The sequence below is a fragment of the Caretta caretta genome, chromosome 3, assembly GCF_965140235.1.
Source record: "Caretta caretta isolate rCarCar2 chromosome 3, rCarCar1.hap1, whole genome shotgun sequence".
Lineage (NCBI taxonomy): Eukaryota > Metazoa > Chordata > Testudines > Cheloniidae > Caretta > Caretta caretta.
This window is the reverse complement of record NC_134208.1, coordinates 165,716,340-165,735,327: the sequence shown is the minus strand read 5'-3', so window position 1 is coordinate 165,735,327 and position 18,988 is coordinate 165,716,340. Positions and strand designations below refer to the sequence as shown.

The 18,988-nt window shown below is 39.7% G+C and overlaps 1 protein-coding gene across 1 annotated transcript in view; it reads right to left on the bottom strand.

Moving 5' to 3' along the window:
* Positions 1-18,988, bottom strand: part of USH2A (usherin) — a 580,026-nt gene that overhangs the window by 116,372 nt on the left and 444,666 nt on the right. The window contains exons 49-54 of the mRNA XM_048843172.2: positions 14,258-14,479; positions 8,381-8,604; positions 5,996-6,206; positions 5,408-5,605; positions 3,850-4,004; positions 1,652-1,850 (exon numbers count right to left, since the gene is read on the bottom strand). Coding sequence (XP_048699129.2) covers positions 1,652-1,850; positions 3,850-4,004; positions 5,408-5,605; positions 5,996-6,206; positions 8,381-8,604; positions 14,258-14,479 — 1,209 coding nt within the window. The remainder of the gene's footprint in view (positions 1-1,651; positions 1,851-3,849; positions 4,005-5,407; positions 5,606-5,995; positions 6,207-8,380; positions 8,605-14,257; positions 14,480-18,988) is intronic.

The following is an 18,988-nucleotide window of genomic DNA, read 5'->3' as shown; positions in this document are numbered from 1 at the left end:
GAGCATCTGATACCAGGGGTCAAAGGCTGAAAGCAAACGCCCCTGAAAAGTACCATTTTCCTCTTATGCTTCCTGCAAATATTTCTAAGTTGAGTTTTGTTTCATTTTATGACTGAAATGTTACTAAGAGAGTAGTATATGGAGACAATACATCTTTGACATCAATGGCAAATCTTCTATTAAGCCCTCTTCTACAGTAGATGTGCACAAGTGGGAAATTCTTAAGAGTAACATAAGAGATTCTGAATAATATTACTGAGCATCCACAAGTTTCAGAGTAGCAGCCGTGTTAGTCTGTATCTGCAAAAAGAACAGGAGGACTTGTGGCACCTTAGAGACTAACAAATTTATTTGAGCATAAGCTTTTGTGGGCTATAGCCCACTTCATCGGATGCATAGAATGGAACATATCATAAGAAAATATATAAACGGACAGTTTCTACGCAAAAGAATAAATGGACACAAATCTGACCTCAGGAATCATAACATTCAAAAACCGGTAGGAGAACACTTCAACCTCTCTGGCCACTCAGTAACACATTTTAAAGGTGGCAATTTTGCAACCGAAAAGTTTCCAAAACAGACTCCAATAACAAACTGCTGAGCCTGAATTAAATGCAAACTAGATACCATTAACTTAGGTTTGAATAGAGACTGGGAGTGGCTGGGTCATTTACACATATTGAATCTATTTCCCCATGTTAAGTATCCTCACACCTTCTTGTCAATTGTCTAAATGGGCCATCTTGTTGATCACTGCAAAAGTTTTTTTTCTCCAGTTTTTTTCTCCTGCTGATAATAGCCCATTTTTTCCCTCCTGCTGATAATAGCACATTTTAATTAATTAGCCTCTTACTCCACCTTTTCATGTTCTCTGTATGTGTGTATATATATATATCTCTTCTTACTAGATGTTCCATTCTACGCTTCCGATGAAGTGGGCTGTAGCCAACGAAAGCTTATGGTCAAATACATTTGTTAGTCTCTAAGGTGCCGCAAGTACTCCTGTTCTTTTTGAGCATCAACAAGGTGCTCTGCTGAGGAAAAAGACAGAGGAAGATACTATCCTTGCTCCCATAAGTCTTACAATCTAAAATCTGTTATTGGCAAAACAGCTCAGATTCACAAAGCACAGTCTGACAGTCCACTCTCAAGCTGAGGACGAACTGTTTCTAATTTTTGTTATCCTAAACATCAGGGCCAGATCCTGTTATACTGGTGCAAAACTAGAATAACTCAAGTGACTTCAATGGAGTTATTCTAGATTGACCCGGGGAGCAGAATCTGATTGGGGGTATATCAAACCTATGGAATTTATCTGGCACTCTTCTACCCATCACAAAAGCATATGTTCTGAATCAAAATGTATGTGGTTTATTTTAACATTTGGAAATTAGATCCATTCACATTTTAACAACAGAGAACAAACACTGCCTAGAAAAAATAAGACTGACCAAAATAGCTTACGGTTTCTAATACCAGCCTAAAGCATTTCTGAACAACGTGCAAAATAGGGAACCTAAAAGTTACTGACAAGAGATAGGTTTCAGAGGAACAGCCGTGTTAGTTACAAGAGATAGTACCACTATGGAAGGAATGTCTTATATCTAAGAACAGGACATTAGTCTTTCAAAGAGCTGCCCATCCTTACCTGATACAGTATGCTGCATTCTGGCTGTAGTGTCTGTGTATATAAGCCCTTTCCCACTTTGACTGATCTGATACTCTCTGATGATGCCATTTGGTTTCCTGGGTGCTGTCCAGCTCAAATGCAATGCTGTTGAGCTCAGAGCTGTGACTGCTGGTGGCTGAACGCTCTCTGGGACTCCTTGGACAGTGACTGCAACTACCTGAAGACATATGAATTAAACAGCAATTTACTGTAATAGTACACTAGATACCACGATCAATGAGAATGTCACTTTTGTTTTAAAATGTTGTTGCTTGATCTGGCATATCATTACCAAGGGCCTGAAGAACTAGTTAAATCCCCACCACACTCCTTTTTACACAATGAAATCTGACCTTGAATGCATTACATAAGCCTATGTCTACAATTTATCACAGCAGGTTCACAACATCTCAGCTGTAGTGTATAGAACTGGGTGAAATAGCAAAATCTGGATGGCAGACTGTCTTGCTAGAGAACTCTTGATAACTCTCTTCCATATGGTTTGCCAGTGTCTTTGCATTTTAACAGCCTGATTTCATATATTTTAAGCACCAATAAACATAGAGCTAGACTTCTTTGAATTCAGTATAATCGGATCTTTATCAGTTCATAGCTTTTTGAATCTTTTCTAATGAACTCAAGAAGAAATCTGAAGCTTGGGATAATTTAGAATTCACTAAGATCTTTCTCAAAATTGAATATATATAGGCCAGTTCTCATCTCCCTTACATCAGTTTTACACTGGTGTAACTCCACTGACTTCGATGGTACTATATCTGATTTACTCTGATTTGAGAGGAGAATCAGATCCTATGCTCTTAGAGAATCATGTCTTTTTATTAGTGCCACTATACATGAGTTTTATTATGCTGTAAGCATATACATGCCTTCTGTAATACACTGACTTAATGTAAGTGAGGGTGTCACCCTCTAGTGGCTAGCATCAATGCCTGTAAGAGCTGGCTACTTAGTCACGGCTAACAGGACCTGAAGAGCTCTGTGTAAACTTGAAAGCTTCTCTCTCTCATCAACAGAAGATAGTCCAATAAAAGATAGTACCTCACCCACCTTTTCTCTCTGGGACTATTTTCTTGTACTTTTGGATTGAGATTTGCAAAGCTACCTAGGGGTTTTGGATTCCGAATTTGCCTATGTTTGTTTAAAAAACTCAATCTTGATTTTGAAGGTCCCAGGCTCAATTCCCACTGATGACTTTACTGGTTACACATGTATGGTTGTGATTTTTTATACTTACAAAACATAACAACAATCACAATTCCACATCTCTGCCCCAGAGACCCTATATTGTAACTTAGACAAAACTCAAAAAAGAGAGGCATGGACATCATTGGCAAGGAAGATTTCATTGAACAGATGTGCTTTTGAAGTTATTTGCAGGGGGAGAAAAAGGCACTTTGTAAAATAGAAGCTGGAAGTTGTTACACAGCAATGGGGCAACGTGAGAGATATTGTTACATGGTAATGGGGCAGCCTGAGCGATGGTGTGAAACTGAGTGGTAAAAGGAGCAGTAACAAATCGAAAGAGAGAGAGAGAGTTAAAAATAAGAGGTGATGGAGGCAGGATGTGCATGCGTTGAAGGTGAGAATGAAGAGCCTGAATCTAATGCAGGAGCAGGAAGCCAGTGAAGGGATCTGATGAGAAGTGATGCAGTTGGAGCAGTATGAGAGGAAGAGGATGTTGGCTGTAATGCACAGGCTAGAGATGGGAGAGAGGAGCTATGGGGAGTCCAGAGAAAAGGAGGTTATAGCAATCCTGGTGAGAAACAACAAAGATATGAATGGATTTAGTCTTACTGTTTGGAAATAAAGCATGTCTTCAACACTTTCTTCTAGGTTTGGCCAAGGATGAAGCTCCTTGTTTATCTTAAATCTGTATATCTCACTTTCCATATCATATAATTTCAGATTTACAAAGACTGAGGTACAGTTTCGTGCCTGGGTCTATTTGTGCCAAAAATCAACAATTTGTAATTTAATACGATCATGTTAAGGTGCTGAATTCAAACAAGTCACTTGGTTACTGATGTTTCCCTCCCATTCAACCCACAATCTTAATTAAATTCTTTGAAAAAAAATGCCTTTCCAGTGGCATTTGTATGATACTTCCTCAGCTATTAAAATTCTACTACCACTCCTATGAAGACCGAATCACCCACCTTGCTACTGTCTGTGCAACCAGCAACAGTACAGGCTCTCAGCTGATATGAATATTCTTGGTATGGCTGGATACCACCTGTGTCTGTGAAGCTCAGTTCTCTTCCTCTAAAACGCTCAATCCCATTTCGGAGAACAATATAGTGAATGATAAGACCTTATCATAAAGAGAAAGTTTTCTGTTTTTGTTAGCTGAACAACACTGGATCATAGCATTTTACACCGAAAATATGACAGTGAACCTGGTAGGACACCACCCTTATCAGTCAATCTTCTAACTTAAGAGACTGCTCCAAATAAATTCAAGACTATTGATTATTATTCTGCTGTGTCTTTTTAAAAACCCACCCCTTCTGAGGCAAGAGATTGTTTAAATCTCTTGAGTGGTCACTTTAATTACTAGATCTGGTCAAAATGTTCTGAATGCTTGAAATATCAACATAAAATTTCCATCAAAAATTAATTCTGAAAACAATCTTTCATAAAATATGTTTGATTTTATGTAAAACTGTCACAATTTTTCAACCAGCTCTGTTAATTAATTATAATTATAGCTGTCCCCCAAAAAGTGCTGTGTGCTTTACAGATAGATAGGGCCCTAACAAATTCACAGTCCATTTTGATCAATTTTGTGGCCAGAGGGTTTTAAAATTGGTCAATTTCATGTTTTCAGATGTTTACATCTGAAATTTCACCATGTTGTAAGGGGGTCCCTTTTCCGCAAGTGGGGACTCACAGCTAGGAGCCCCCCAGCTGGGATGCTTCCAACAGCAGGGGGAGATCACAAGCCTCCTCCAGCTGCATGAACTTTCAGGACTGCTGCCTATCACCAGAGCTTCCTGCAGCAGGGGGAGGCACTCAGAGATGGGTCTGATCTCCCCTCCTCCGAGAGCTGCCATGCAAGGGAAGGACAGGCCCTGTCCCTGCAGGGACTCACAGCTAGGAACCCCATGGCTAGGGTGCTTTCAGCAGCAGGGGGAAATAGGACCCACATCAACAAGCCTCCTCCAGCTGCAGGAACCTTCAGGCCTGCCCCCCAGCACCGGAGCTTCCTATAGCAGGGGGGAGCACTCGGAGGTGGGTCTGATCTCCTCCTGAGAGCGGCCGTGCAGGGGAAGGACCAATCCTGTCCCTCCCCAGCCTGGTGGGGACTTGCAGTTAGAAGCCACGCCCCCCCCAGCTGGGGCACTCCCAGCAGCACATTTCATGGGGAAGGGCTTATTTCATGGTCCGTGACACGTTTTTCGTGGCTGTGAAATTGGTAGGGCCCTACATATATATATAATAAACCAGGTCTTTTCCTGACGATCTTATCATCTAACTTTATTTGTGATGAATGAGGATAACAGACAGACAAACCAGGGTGAAGGTCTGAGGAAGAACAAGTGCGAAAATAATATCGCCACGTTTACTCAGTATAGGCATGAGTATGTAAATTTTGATGACAGTTAACTTGATAATACACTTAAGACAGGTTTCAGTGTATAGAACAGTTGGTCTAATACATTTAACTAATGTCTGTTGAATAGCAGAACATACAGTTTGTGCTTTTAAGAATACCATTTGGTTGAAGAGGTTCTTTCCAGTTCAGAAATATTATGTCTTCCCGATTTTCTGCTTTGGTCCATTTCGGTGCTCTTACACCCTGAGGCACATCTTGCTTAGTGCTAGCCCTGCCAATTTTGCTGAAACCTCTTCCATAGCTGTTCCACGCAGCTACCCTGTACTCATATGTAACATAGGGCTCTAGATTCAGGTCTAAACAAAGAAAATTAGACACTAGTCGTCTCAATTTTGTATTAAAATACACAAGAAGAAATGTTACATGTCTATATCTATATGCTTAAAGACAGGCACATGCTTCAGTACTTTCCTCAGTCAGGAACTAAGTAAGGACCAGTTCTGCTCCCACTGAAGGCAATGGCAAAACTTCCATTGACTTTGTGAGAGCAGGATTGAGCCCTAAGAGTTCAGTTACCTTGTAACTAACGATCAGTTTCACAGGCCTAAATTACTACCCAAGTCCTAGCAGACAGATTACTTTATAAAGCAAGCTTCTTCACGATAACAACCAAACAGCTGATGGTGCCCAGTGCAGAACCCTTCATTTCAGAGTGATTTAAAAATCAAGGTCCCATTTCCTGTTACCTGTAAATGAATATCTATTTGGGCCTCCACTGTAGACAGTCTCTTCTGCAGTTGGACATACACTGTCATTTGCCTCCTTTTCAGTAGCATTCTGAGAGCTTTTAACCCAAGCACAGATGTGGACACTTGGGTTAAAGTCACATCTTCCGCAATATGCTGTTGCTTTCATGGATACAGGGCACAAGGTGCTAGCTTTGCATTCTTCTTTTACCTAAGGAATGAACACCGTTTTAAATCAAGAGATATAAAGAAGCTTAGTCCTACCTTCCTTACTTCCCAAAAAGAGATTTGACAATGAAAATGTCACCATTTCAATGCCCTTTTGAACAAGTATCTAATGTCTAAATTGTTTCAGTTTTGTAGGATTAAAAAATTGACCTATATTCACTTTGCAATTTTTTAAATCAGAACCGTTACTGAAACCATTTTGTCAATGTCTCTGGTATTTTCAATAAAAGTTTTGATAAAAAGTCTATACATTTTTATTGCCAACATTTTGTGAAATATAAAAAAAAATGTGAAATTTCTCTTTTCTAAAAAGGACCTTTTTTCACAAATAAAATTTTGGTTTAAAAACCTTCAATCAGCTCTCACAGTGTATGAAGAAAACACTGAAATTGTATCTTCAGCTAAATTGTGTATTTTAAAAACCAGTGGGTTTTAGATCAGCCCCTATGGTCTCAATCCTGCAAGATCCCGAGCACTCCTGTAAGAGGCTGGTTGGAGTTGAAAGACTGAGCATTATGAATCTGTAAGGATCAATGCCCTTGGTTTTGTTGCTTTTTAGGGATCCTGCCTGCACAGACTGCTTTGTAGAACTTGGTTATATGTTTTCTCTGGATATCTGTTTCATTATTTTGCTAGGGATTGAAGTAATACCTATGGATCATGAATTGTTAGGATCACTCTTTGTCCCTTTGCTTTCCTCCAGTTTTCTGGCACTCCCCCAGTTTGCATGATTTTTCGTTATTAGTTATTAAAAATTCAGTTAAGTCAATAGCTAATTTTCTTATTTCTGTCACCCCTACCCCAGAAGCAGATCCCCAAGGGTGAGGACTCTAAGCGGCATGACATCTAGTCCAGCTGATTTTTATATTTTTACACTTTCTAAGTAGTTCTCCATCCGTTATTTTTAGAAGTTATTCCGACTATTTTTCTACAAATTTTCTTGTTAAAAACAGCTGTAAATGGATTTCAGTATCACTGCCATTTTTGAGTGATCGTTTAATTTCATTCCCCCCACCTTCATTTAACATTCTATTAGATGGAAACCTTTTCATATTTCTATTCATGTCACTGGGGAGGGAGTGTGAGCTAGTGGTTACAGCTAGGGACTGCGAGTCAGGATGCCTAGGTTCTATTCTGAGCTTACACACTGACTTATAGTGTGACCTTGCACAAGTCAAATGTGGTCAAATTTTCAAACATGGCCAGTGATTCTTGGTGCCTTAGTTTTTGGGATACCCTTACTGAAACACCAAGGGCCTGATTTTTAGCAATGTTGAGCACATGCATTATGAGTGCTCAGCACCCCTGAAAGTTAGGCTCAAAGTGTTTGATGTCCATACCCCAAATCGCTGACCACTCTTGAAAAATGTCATAACTAATTTATCTGAGCTTTATTCAGTTTATGCTTCTGTGAAATAGAATTACAAGTATCTGCCTAACAAAGGGTGTTGCATGGCTTAATTAATTAATTTTGATTAAGTGCTTTGAGAATCCTGAGATGAAAAGTGTAAAATAAATATCATCATCATTACATCATCGTACTGCAACATATCCTGATTCCACTGACGTCAATGCCAAAGTTCCTACTGAGTTCAATAGGGGAACTTTTAGTCCATGAAAAACCTATCAGCATTGTGCTGTGTGTAAAGTTAGCTGATATGGTACAGAATCATATTCAACATCTGCACGGTATTCGCTATAGCAAAATAATATTGCTACTCAAAAATTATTACTCAGAACCAATGAACAAGAACCCTGTCTAAATTGGGATGTATAGAGAAATTTCCAAAATAAATCTTTAGTCACTTCAGCTTCTATTCCCACTCAAGTAGTGCCAATAAGGATCAACAATGGTCACACAACTCAAACTTGCTATTCATGCCAACCCTGTTGGCATGCCAACTTTTAGCCCCCTATACTAATCTGAAGTGCTGGGCAACACTTCACAAGAAGCAGCTAATCATTATTAATTCCTTTAAAATTCATTGCAATAACATCAATCATGGTGAACTCATTCGGTATTAATATGGATGTAATGTGAAAATGAATAATGCACACAGGAGTTTTTATATTCCTATTTTAGAAAAATAGTTATGAACAATGTATTTCTCTGTCCATTGTCAAATCAGAGCCACTGAGAGGTTTTCTATCAATTACCTTCATCATCATTCCAGCTGAAATCTTGTCAGAGCAAACATATTTCAAAGGATTATATCCAACTCCATTACAGCATTCCTCGTTCTTCGGAATAAGTTCAGTCTCACAGCATTTTCCTGGCACTGGGTCATTCTTTTTAGCATGTGCTTTAGACTCACCACTGGAAGCTGAACAACATATGATATCTGACATATTCCCATATTCCTGCCCACAACAGTACATCCCTGCAACAATAAAACATTATATATTAATATGAAACATGGCAGGGAGGGGAGAGAGAAAGGGAAATAACTGAGAATAGTATACAGTTGAGCATAAAAATGTCACACCGAGGCAGCTGCTGGAATTGTGCAGAGAGAAAAAAAAACTGAGATTCAGGTCTGAATGTGAGGTGACTGAACTGAGAGTCCTTATTCCCAGATGTACCTAAAAACAATTAACAAACGGAGAAGACAGGGGTCCTCTAGAATCTCCTCACTCCTTGCAAGGTGGTGTGTGATCTCTACTATGAAACACTGCATACATGGATGGTACCTTACGTGTTGAGTTACAGACAGACGATCAATGATCAGCTAATCCAGAATGAGGAAATTTAGTAACCCCCTGATGGCATTCTTTTGCTTTTAGGCACAGGTGTACTAAATATGGGCTCATTCGTCTTCAAGTGCCCTTTGATCAGGACAGCCAGTTAACTAATGGTTAGATATTAACAAAACTAGCCTTCTAAAGAAAGTTGAGATGCATATTTTGTGCCCCATTTTATCGGCTTGTACTATGTATATAACACTAAATGAAAATACTTTCAAGATACCAACAGCTATGATTCAATTCTCTCTTTTAAAAGTTTAATTTCTACATTGGAATTAATAATCAAATTGTATTTCATTTTCTTTCCCTATTTTTTAAAATTTCTTTTTACATGAAATATTTTTGAGTGATGAAAACATAAAAAGCACCCAAAATCAGGGCAAATGTTCATATATTTTCCATGCGCAATTACTCATTTGGAAATTATGTTTTGACATTGTCCCTTCTCCCCAAAAGGGAATGTGTAAATTTTATCTCAGGAAAAGTTGTTATGAAAATCCTTTAAAATTAGAGATGTAAACTAGGAAATGTCATTACTGACTCAACCATGATGGCATGAATTGTGCCATAATGAAAAACAGGACCACACTGTAAAATGAAAGTTATAGTCAAAATAATTCATATTTGACTTGGTCTTTGCATTCTCCTAATCAGACATTTAAATGCAGCCTTGACTTCCTTTACTGCCATTTATCGCAGAAATTCTTTTATAACAAGCCATAGACAATGCACACTGCTCTTTAAGGGACTGATCCTGAAAGCACCCATGTGAGTAATCCCATTCAAATCACTAGGTGTACTTAAGGAGTAAAGTTATTTATGTACATTACCTGTTGGCGGTATTGGGACCTTACATAGCAATCAAAATGTGAAAACCAGCCTTCTAAGAGTTGAATACTTTTCTTTTTCCTCTAAATAAATAAATGCAGACATTGACCCAATTCAATACTAATAACCAGCCATCTGATAGCTCTGAGGGACTCTTGACAGGCAAACTAAAATTTTGATAATGAACTGTTTTCATACTGAAAAAACAACAACTCTGCATTCTTTTGCTGAGAACCTCATCTTTGTTTAACTGAATTAATTTTTTTCAGCCAAGATTTCACTCACATAACAAGAAGTGACTCCCTTTCTAGTTTCTTTGGTAAACCATTACTTCTTTAATTATTATCAACCTTGTTCCAGTGTGATAAATTGCTAATTACTTAATACCCTAATCAGCGTTCATTCTTTGCACAGATAAACTGTGACAGCGCCATTAATTTAAATAGTAATTTCACTTAATGGCCAGAACGGCACACCAGATTTTTATGCAGCATTTTCTGAAGACTGCATCCATCACTGCAATATTCTGACATAAAGATGTCTGACGTGCACTAACTCACTTAGGGAGAGCAGATGTTGCAGAGCAGAGTTTGGTAGTAATTCCCATAGTGCATCACTTCAGCATGAATGAGCTGCAAATGCAGAGATAGACAATCTTCTGAAACTGCATTGCATAGCCTTTGACCCCTGCCTAATTTATCACATGTGGCACTTGCCTCTTGAACCTTGACACCGTGAATGTACAATTTTAAATATGCCCCAAGAAAAACAAAATAGGTCCATATAATATTGATGGATTGATTTACTTTCCAACACCTCTTCATATAATTGCTTAAAGATGGAGAATTTCCTTTACACTATTTGCTTATTTTACCAAAATACTGATTACTAAATATTTATCTGCAAATCAGCAGGAATGTGTGTGTCATGTTTTATATATGTATGTTTTAGAGGCAGAAAATGCAGTACAGCATTGAGAAAATATATGGGCTGGAAAAGCATTTCTTGCTCATAGTGATTTCTTCTGTCAACAATTATTTCATGTTCATCCCCACAACTGAAAGAATTTACAAACATGGCTGGGTAATGAATGACTAATTTAGTGTAGCTGCAAAACCAATGGTTTCAAGAGGAAGAATGAGAATTAAAAGGCTTAATCTTCAAAGCCAGAACAGAGGATCAACAAAATACAGAGCCAGTGTACACTGCAAGCTATTCCAGAAACCCTTGGCTTGAAGGTGGATATTGCAGCTACCGGAGATTGAGAATCACAGCTGTGCAGAATTGCATATTTTGAGATCCTGGCCTGGGATCATAGGGATAATTTATTAGAGAAAATAGGAGAAATTATGAGGTGGGTTTCTGGTCACTCTATGCTTAAGAACCAGCACAAGAAAACTTTGGATGCTTGTTTGCAGTTGTGAGGCTAGGGGAGGATATATTGTATGCAGTGGCATCATTGCCAGTCTTTGCCAGTAGATGTCTCTATGGTCAACCCTGCTAGTAAAGAGCCAAAATGAGAAAGGGAAAAATGAAATAAGAAATTGAGGGGGAAAATAAGTTCACAGCAATCTGAGATAGAAAGGGCCACTTGTCATGGCAGGATAAAGTCTCCAAAAAAGGTTGTACAGAAGCAAACAGTAAACTGACAGCATGCAATACCTTCGCCAAATGTACATTACAAACGTGGGTCCAGATTCTGCAAACATACCTTGATTTCAATAGAATTATTAATGTGTGTAAAGTTAAGTGTAAATATATGCACAAGTGTTTGCAACATTTGTTGACATTGATTTGCTCCCATCATACTTTTCAGAAAAACTCTCCAGTTAAAAAAAAAAACTCACTTGAAGGTACCTTTTTAAACATAGCATTCATTGGCTAGGTACAAAGCACAGAATCAAAAGCATTTCAGCTCTAGAGTAAGGCCAAGTAGAGAATGGAACCATTATACAAGAAGCAATTCCATTTGCTTAAAGTAAGTGTGTTATGTTTTTCTGTGTGAGAATATTTTTTCGTTACAATCATATGCATGATGGGATGGGAGATAAGTAGATTTTAACGCTGGCTGGTACATTTTCTTGATGGTTTTGCAAGGCTGAATTGCCACAAGAAATTAAGCACCAAGTGTACTGAGTATGATATATGAAAACATAGCCTATTTTATGTTTAGTTCAACAAAATAAGAATTTTTAAAAACTGAGTAATCATTGAACAAATTTGTCTTTCAAACATATGTGTGTGTCCAGTCTTACGCTGGCTCACAGCAAAACATGTCCTTACAGCAAATCTATGAGTGATGAAAAAGCTACCGATTTTATTCTTTAATAATGTCATCTTGACCCATTTTTAAGAAAAACAGCATAAATGATAGAGCAATATAGGCAAACACTTATATAAAAATAAAAAATGTTTAAAGGCTTTTTAAAATATATATTAAGAAAAAAAACTGTTAAGAATACACATACAGTGAAATGAAGAACATGCCTTTTATCCCAAGATACCTGTATTACACTTCTAGACAACTCATCTGCCCAGAGAGAGCAGTAAAAACATAAATGCTACCCCAGCAGTTCTGTTCCAACAGCATCTGTTAATTCACTCCATTTATAAAATACATATTGACAAAGACAACTGAACTGGGACCAGGGAGATTTGATTTGGTGTGAGAAAGTCAATTCAATGTGATTTTGTTAAAGGGCTCCTGCAGGCAAATAAAAGAGTTTAAGTAATAAAGTACATAAAGAGATGTTTTACGAGTCAGCCCCATCTCGTGGCAGCTGCACAATGAGCTGCCATGCAAGAAGGTTTGGTACAGGAGTGATATTGTGTGATTTCTATGTTGATGTTGTGGAGCTGACAAGTAAGGATTGGGGTGACGAGGAGCAAAGAGGATGCTAGCTGTGTAATTCGCCACTGGAATGGAACAAAGGCATGGGAACCACTGGACAAAGCTGTGATGCTGTCTGGTTTAGCCCCTTTCCAACAATTATCACAGTGGTATGGGAAATCCGATAGGTTGGGGGGAAGAATAGATCTAATGTTACCATAGGGGTTGAAGTGAGAAAGAACTCAGGTGAAGAAAGGTTGACCTGTTTTTGGTGGGGAAGGGCACGGGATGCCCTGTCCAAGGGGTTCATGGAGACTTATACTTAATGATACATGACATTATGAGCTTGATTTTCAAATCTGGGTATCAAAATTAGGGTGCTCATTCCACAGCTAAATGCTCTCACTGACATGTAGGTGGCCAAATACCCATTTTAGTCACTTCGGTGCCAATCTGGGCACACAAAAGTGGAACTGGGTGCTATGATTTACGATTTCCATGTTTAAAAATTGGGCTTCCCTTCTAGATGACAATTAGTAAAGAATATTTTTCTTCAAACTGAAAACACCTAAGATTAACTTTTACACCTAAGATCAGGCTTTTACTTTTTCTCTGAATACTGTGTTAAGAAGGATATTTGTACTGGAATACCTACTTATGGTTGTTAATAACAACTAGCTCTTCAATCTGTAGATCTCAGTCTGCTTTACAAAAGAGGTAAGGATCACTGCTCATTTACAGATGTGGAAACACAATAGCGAAGTGATTTTCTTAAAAACAATGAAGAGTCCTTGTGGCTCCTTAGACACTAACAAATTTATTTGGGCATATGCTTTTGTGGGCTAGAACCCACTTCATCAGATGCATGGAGTGAAAAAAAGTAGGCAGGTATAAATATACAGCACGTGGAAAGATGGGAGTTGCCTTACCAAGTGGGGGGTCAGTGCTAACGAGGCCAATTCAGTTAGGGTGGATGTGGCCCATTCCCAGCAGTTGACAAGAAGGGGGTGAATATCAACAGAGGGAAAATTACTTTTTGTAGTGCTAATGAGGCCAATTCAATCATGGTTGATGTGGCTCATTCCCAACAGTTGACAGGAAGGTGTGAGTATTACCTTTTTTTCCCCATTAAGATCTCTGGGTACAGCGGGTGGGGACAGGTGATTTGATCTCATCACTAGATCTGATTACTTAAAAAAATCTCTGGGCTATTTTTCCCAGCCCCCATGTTGGTGCACAAATGAGGGAGAGGGTCCAAACAGACTCATCCCCTCTATTTCCTACTTGTTTACACCCAAAGGCCCAGGAACAATGGAAATCCTGGTGCTGAGAGGCACAAGGACTTAGCAAGGCTTGCACCACTCTCAGGACAAGCATCTGCAAGGGCGGTGGAGAGAGGAGTGGAGTGAGGCCAGACACAGAGAGGAGGGCAGATGGTGCACTCCTCTTGGTTTCCTTGGTTAACTTGGAGTTAAGTCTTCATTTTAATGAAAGGGGCACATGTACCATACATCTATGTGCTTCACTGCAGAGTGGCCAATGTTTGACTAGGGCTGGGGAGGTGGAGAGCCATCAATGCCCAGCCTTAGTTTTTCTATACAGTACATTTTGGTGGTCATGTCAGAGCTTACCTGGGAGAGGTCTGTGTACAGTTCCCTTGTCTCCATCACCGCAGCAGATCAGGTCTTTACTTACTAATTGCCCACCACAGCACTGATGACTGAAGCCATCATGGAGTGATCCACCGCAGCAGATCTGATTCCCTGACGTGGAATAAGGAGTGCCTTGGCAGCAAGAGTCACCAACTCCAACCGAAACCCTGTTTTGTTCTTCATTAGGGCAACACACTTCTCCTGTTAATTTAAGTACAAAATTGGTGATTTCGTGCATATGCAGCTATTGAAGTCTATGAGAGAATTCACATTGACTGCAGTGGATGCTGAATTGGGGTCATAGTCTATTATCTTTACATACAAATCATTGCACATGAAAACACAGGCTCTTTTGCTCAGAGTCATCTACTACACTTCAGAGTGCTGTAACATTATAAATGCTTATAACACCACCACAAACACACCGGCACCAAAGCAGAGGCTAAGTTAGAGCTCTTTGAAATGAAATGGCTCATACGACATTTATTGCAATATAAGCAAGACAAAGCCTGCATAGAAAAGCAACATACTTTTCAAAAAGCTTCTATATTTGTAAGCACTTTAAGCTAGATTAGTGTTGGTTTGATACTTGTAGCATAGGCAGCCACAGAGTAATGAAGATTTCACTTTTGAAGGTTGCCAATTACTGCCATTTATGATGGTGGGTTTTGATGGGGTTAATCGTGCACCAGAAATGGAGAGGAGATTGCTAATTCATTCAACACAGGACACAAAGTAGCTATCAAATGGTAACAATTTTCATTCACTACCATTTTGGGCTTGATTTGAAATTGTCACCAAAGAGTGGGGTTCTATAGTATCTACCTATACTGGAATATTTTGTGTGGCCCGAATGCTGGTATCTCGAGATTTGAAAAGAAGCAGGGGAAACGGAATAAGGGTGATGGCAGTGTTCTGCTTTTCAGGACAGACACCAATACTGACAAAATATTTGGAACTCTTGTTACTTTTTAAGCAATTTTCTCTTGTCCTTTTAGCTTCATTTTCCTCTGTGGCAGACACAGCTCGAATCCTCTTCTCCTGACAGGATGAGTGTTCCAATAATGACTTTAAACACCATGCAGCTATTTATTGCGAGACACAAAATATGCACTGATGACATTCAAGGCAGAGCATTATTTCTCTTCACTCAGCATTCGTTGGTCAAAAACATGGCATGTGAGGGGTACTAGCATTATTTGTTTCACTCTGCTTAGAGATTGCATCCTCTCATTTTAGCTCCGGGATACATTTTGGCACTTCAGCCTGCTCCAGAGTCACAGAACCGAGACTTCCTAATTTGTAATCTTCATGCAGTTAGCACAGTATGCTGCTGTACATCTAGTGCCATCAAGCTGGCCAAACAACATCTGGGAAATATGTATGCTTAGAGAGTACCCTGTATAAATATCTTTATCAAATAACGTCAATAATAAACAAAAAGACAAGAACAAATCTTTCCAGTATAATAGATATAATCTGTTTAGATACTTAGCCATATTTTCCTTCATTCCTCAGAATCTAATTTAGTGACTGCACAGCAATAGGCCTTAAAACAGTGAATGTAGGTTACATCAGTTGGAAATAAAACTGTTTTTTGTAAAGGACTATTAGACATTAGACACAAAGGATCAGTAACCTTCTCATTAACCTCTCAAAATGGGATCCATTCCAAGCTAGGTTTGAAAATGTTTTCTCTCTGAAAACTACCATGCAGTCTTACCAGTTAATTGTTATCCTTATCAAAGAATGACCCACATTAACATTTAGCTTGGGGTTATTAGCATATTTATAAAAAAAGAAAGAAAAGTGACCAACATTGTTCATGTTGCTGCCCTTTTAGAATAAGAAAAAAGAGGAAGAATGCACTAAATATATTTAGAAAAAAAATATTTGCAAATCATGTACAAATATTCACGGATTCACGCTTAAGGGCTATGACTGAACAAGAAATATTTTCAGATACAAGATGATTTGTGTCACTACACTTTTCTTTCCTGATGTAAACAACATTAAGCTAGTTAACACAGACCACTGGATGGGGATAGAGGTCACAGAATATAATCTTCCCATTTCAGTACATTGAGATTAATGAGCCAGCAAAATACTTTTCTCTGGTTTTTCTGAGAGCGCATTTTTCTGATGACATCATAGTAGATGTTCTAATATTGTGATATATGAATTCCTTTTCAAGGGATTGGAGCTCGAGATGTGCTGAACATTTTGGCAGAAATTCAAGCACTTCTGAGCATAGACAGTGCATGACATCTCATGGGTAATGCAAACATTTTAGCACCTGACCTGTCAACTGCCTGCAAAGAGATTTGCGTACTAAACACCCAACAAAAAAATCTTTTTGAGGGTGACCAGGCCTACAGTATTTGAATAAAAATCAGTAACCTACATGGGAAAAATACTTAAAAGTCATATTTCAGGAAAAAATACACGTGGGGTTTGCAAGCTCAAATTTTATCTTATAAACACATCAGAAAAGGTGAGAAAAGCAGGCTATCATAGTTCATTACAATATTGCATGGGGCTACCAGCTTTGATTGTTTATATGCCAGATAATTGGGACGTTGGTGGGGAGATTACTTGCATTTTAGCGATTAGGTGATTAGCTGCAAAGAACCCTTTCCTAATGTGATAACATGGTATTCCTGAGCTGCATTTCTAAGTTTTCAGTCCTGCATTACTGCCCAGTCCCTAGGGTGAAAGTGAGTGGGAACACTGGTACCCTGCTGAGACACCACCTCTCTACCCATCACTCTACCTAACAGTGAGATCATCTGAGTGCTTGAAGTGATGGTCTGTAAAGTCAACAAGTCTAGAGTTTAGGGAGTTCTCATCTGAGGTTCCAGATGGTATTTATGGTATTTATTTTTCTATAGGTTTCAGCTACACTATAATTTTAAACTGATGTGGTAACCAATTAGCAATATGGTTGACTCTAATGATGGTTTGTATCAGCACATAACATTCCGGAGTGCGTGGCCTCATATATTTCTGGTGCCACTTTGTACCATGTTCTCTGGCTCAAACCTATGCTCATTGAAGTCACTGGCAAAACTTGTATTGCCTTTAATGATGCAGGATCAGAGCCTCTCTCCACAAAAGAGGCACTATGGGGCAGCTTCCCAGATTTTCCTAGATTGCACACATGCAAACACAATGAGGCAATAGGGCTGTGTTGTCGAAGAAGCTGGTGTGTGCACAGAACTCTCGTGTGTTTGTTGTAAATGGGTCAAATGAGCATGTCACAAAAGAGTTTGAGCACGCTGGAGAGCCTCTTTACTCAAGCTTTTTCTGAGGAGTTGGGTTAAGTGGGGACTGTTCCTTTCCTTTTTGCAGGGGTGGAGTTTATGTAGTACTGATATTTTATCAGTTTGTCTGTCAAGTTTTCTTTTTCATTATTTTCAAATTTGTAGTAGGTGCCTATAGATAAGGATGATGCGTGCACAATATAAATCAAATCAACCAACCAATGAGCTGGAGACCTAAGATATAGCAGTCAGGAGCAACAAGAAATATTTAATGTTCTCTCTTTATCCCCTCACTATATAACCCAATAGTGTTTACTAGTAAGTAAGTGATATTTTAAAAGTTAAATGTAAAATGTAATTTGAAATGGATAACTGGAACTCTTCAATGTGAAGTAGAATGTGAAATTTTTACCAAAAACATTTATTTCCTGAAAACTAAAAACAAAGGCACTTTTTAAAAGTAATGGTTACGTTACAAAAGTTACCTGTAACTTGTCATGTGTTTCACCTGAGAATCTTTTTTTTTTTTTAATACAGTAGTGTTCTGTTTGTATGCACCATGAGTAGGAATTCCTTACGAAGAAAACCCTACACCATTTTGACAGTAATGGTGCTGTCCAGGGATCTGCAGAGACCATCATGTTACTGAACAGTCCCATGGATTAAAAAAGATGATGACGTACCCTGCATTTGGAGAGGGACTCAGCTGCAGCAGTATTAACACAAGGAGCATCTGAGAAATGTTGAGCTTGCCATCCAACATATATAGTTGCAATAGAAAGAGCAGACAGAAACAGGTAGTGGCAAATGGTGAGCTAGAACCGGTTGTTAAATTTAGAAGCCCTTTTAGAACCGGTTGTTCCGCGAGGGACAACCGGTTCTAAAAGGGCTTCTAAATTTAACCGGCCAAAAGTGGCACCCTAGGCGCCGACTCCACGGGTGCCCCAGCCCTGGAGCACCCAAGGGGAAAATTTGGTGTGTGCAGAGCACCTACCAGCAGCTCCCCGCCCCACCCCCGGCCCCAGCTCACCTCCACTCCGCCTCCGCCTCCTCCCCTGAATGCGCTGCCCTCCCCGCTTCTCCGTGCCCCCCACCCCGGCCCCAGCTCACCACCACTCTGCTTCCTCCCCTGAACGCACCACCCTGCTCTGCTTCTCCAGCCCCCCCCGCTTCCCGCTAATCAGCTGTTTGCGCAGGAAGCTGGAGTGGGCTGAGAAGCAAGCCGTGGCTTCCCACTCAGGCCCAGGGAGGCAGAGTGGAGCTGAGCTCGGGCGGGGGGTGGGCGCGAGGAGGGCCACCCGCGCCGCAGCAGGTAACCCGGGGGGGGGGGGAAGGGGTGGCGCAGGGGAACCGCTCCCCGCCCCAGCTCACCTCCGCCACCCTTGGCCTGAGCAGGAAGCTGCGGCCTGCTTCTCAGCCCTCCCCGGCTTCCCGCTGAACAGCTGAT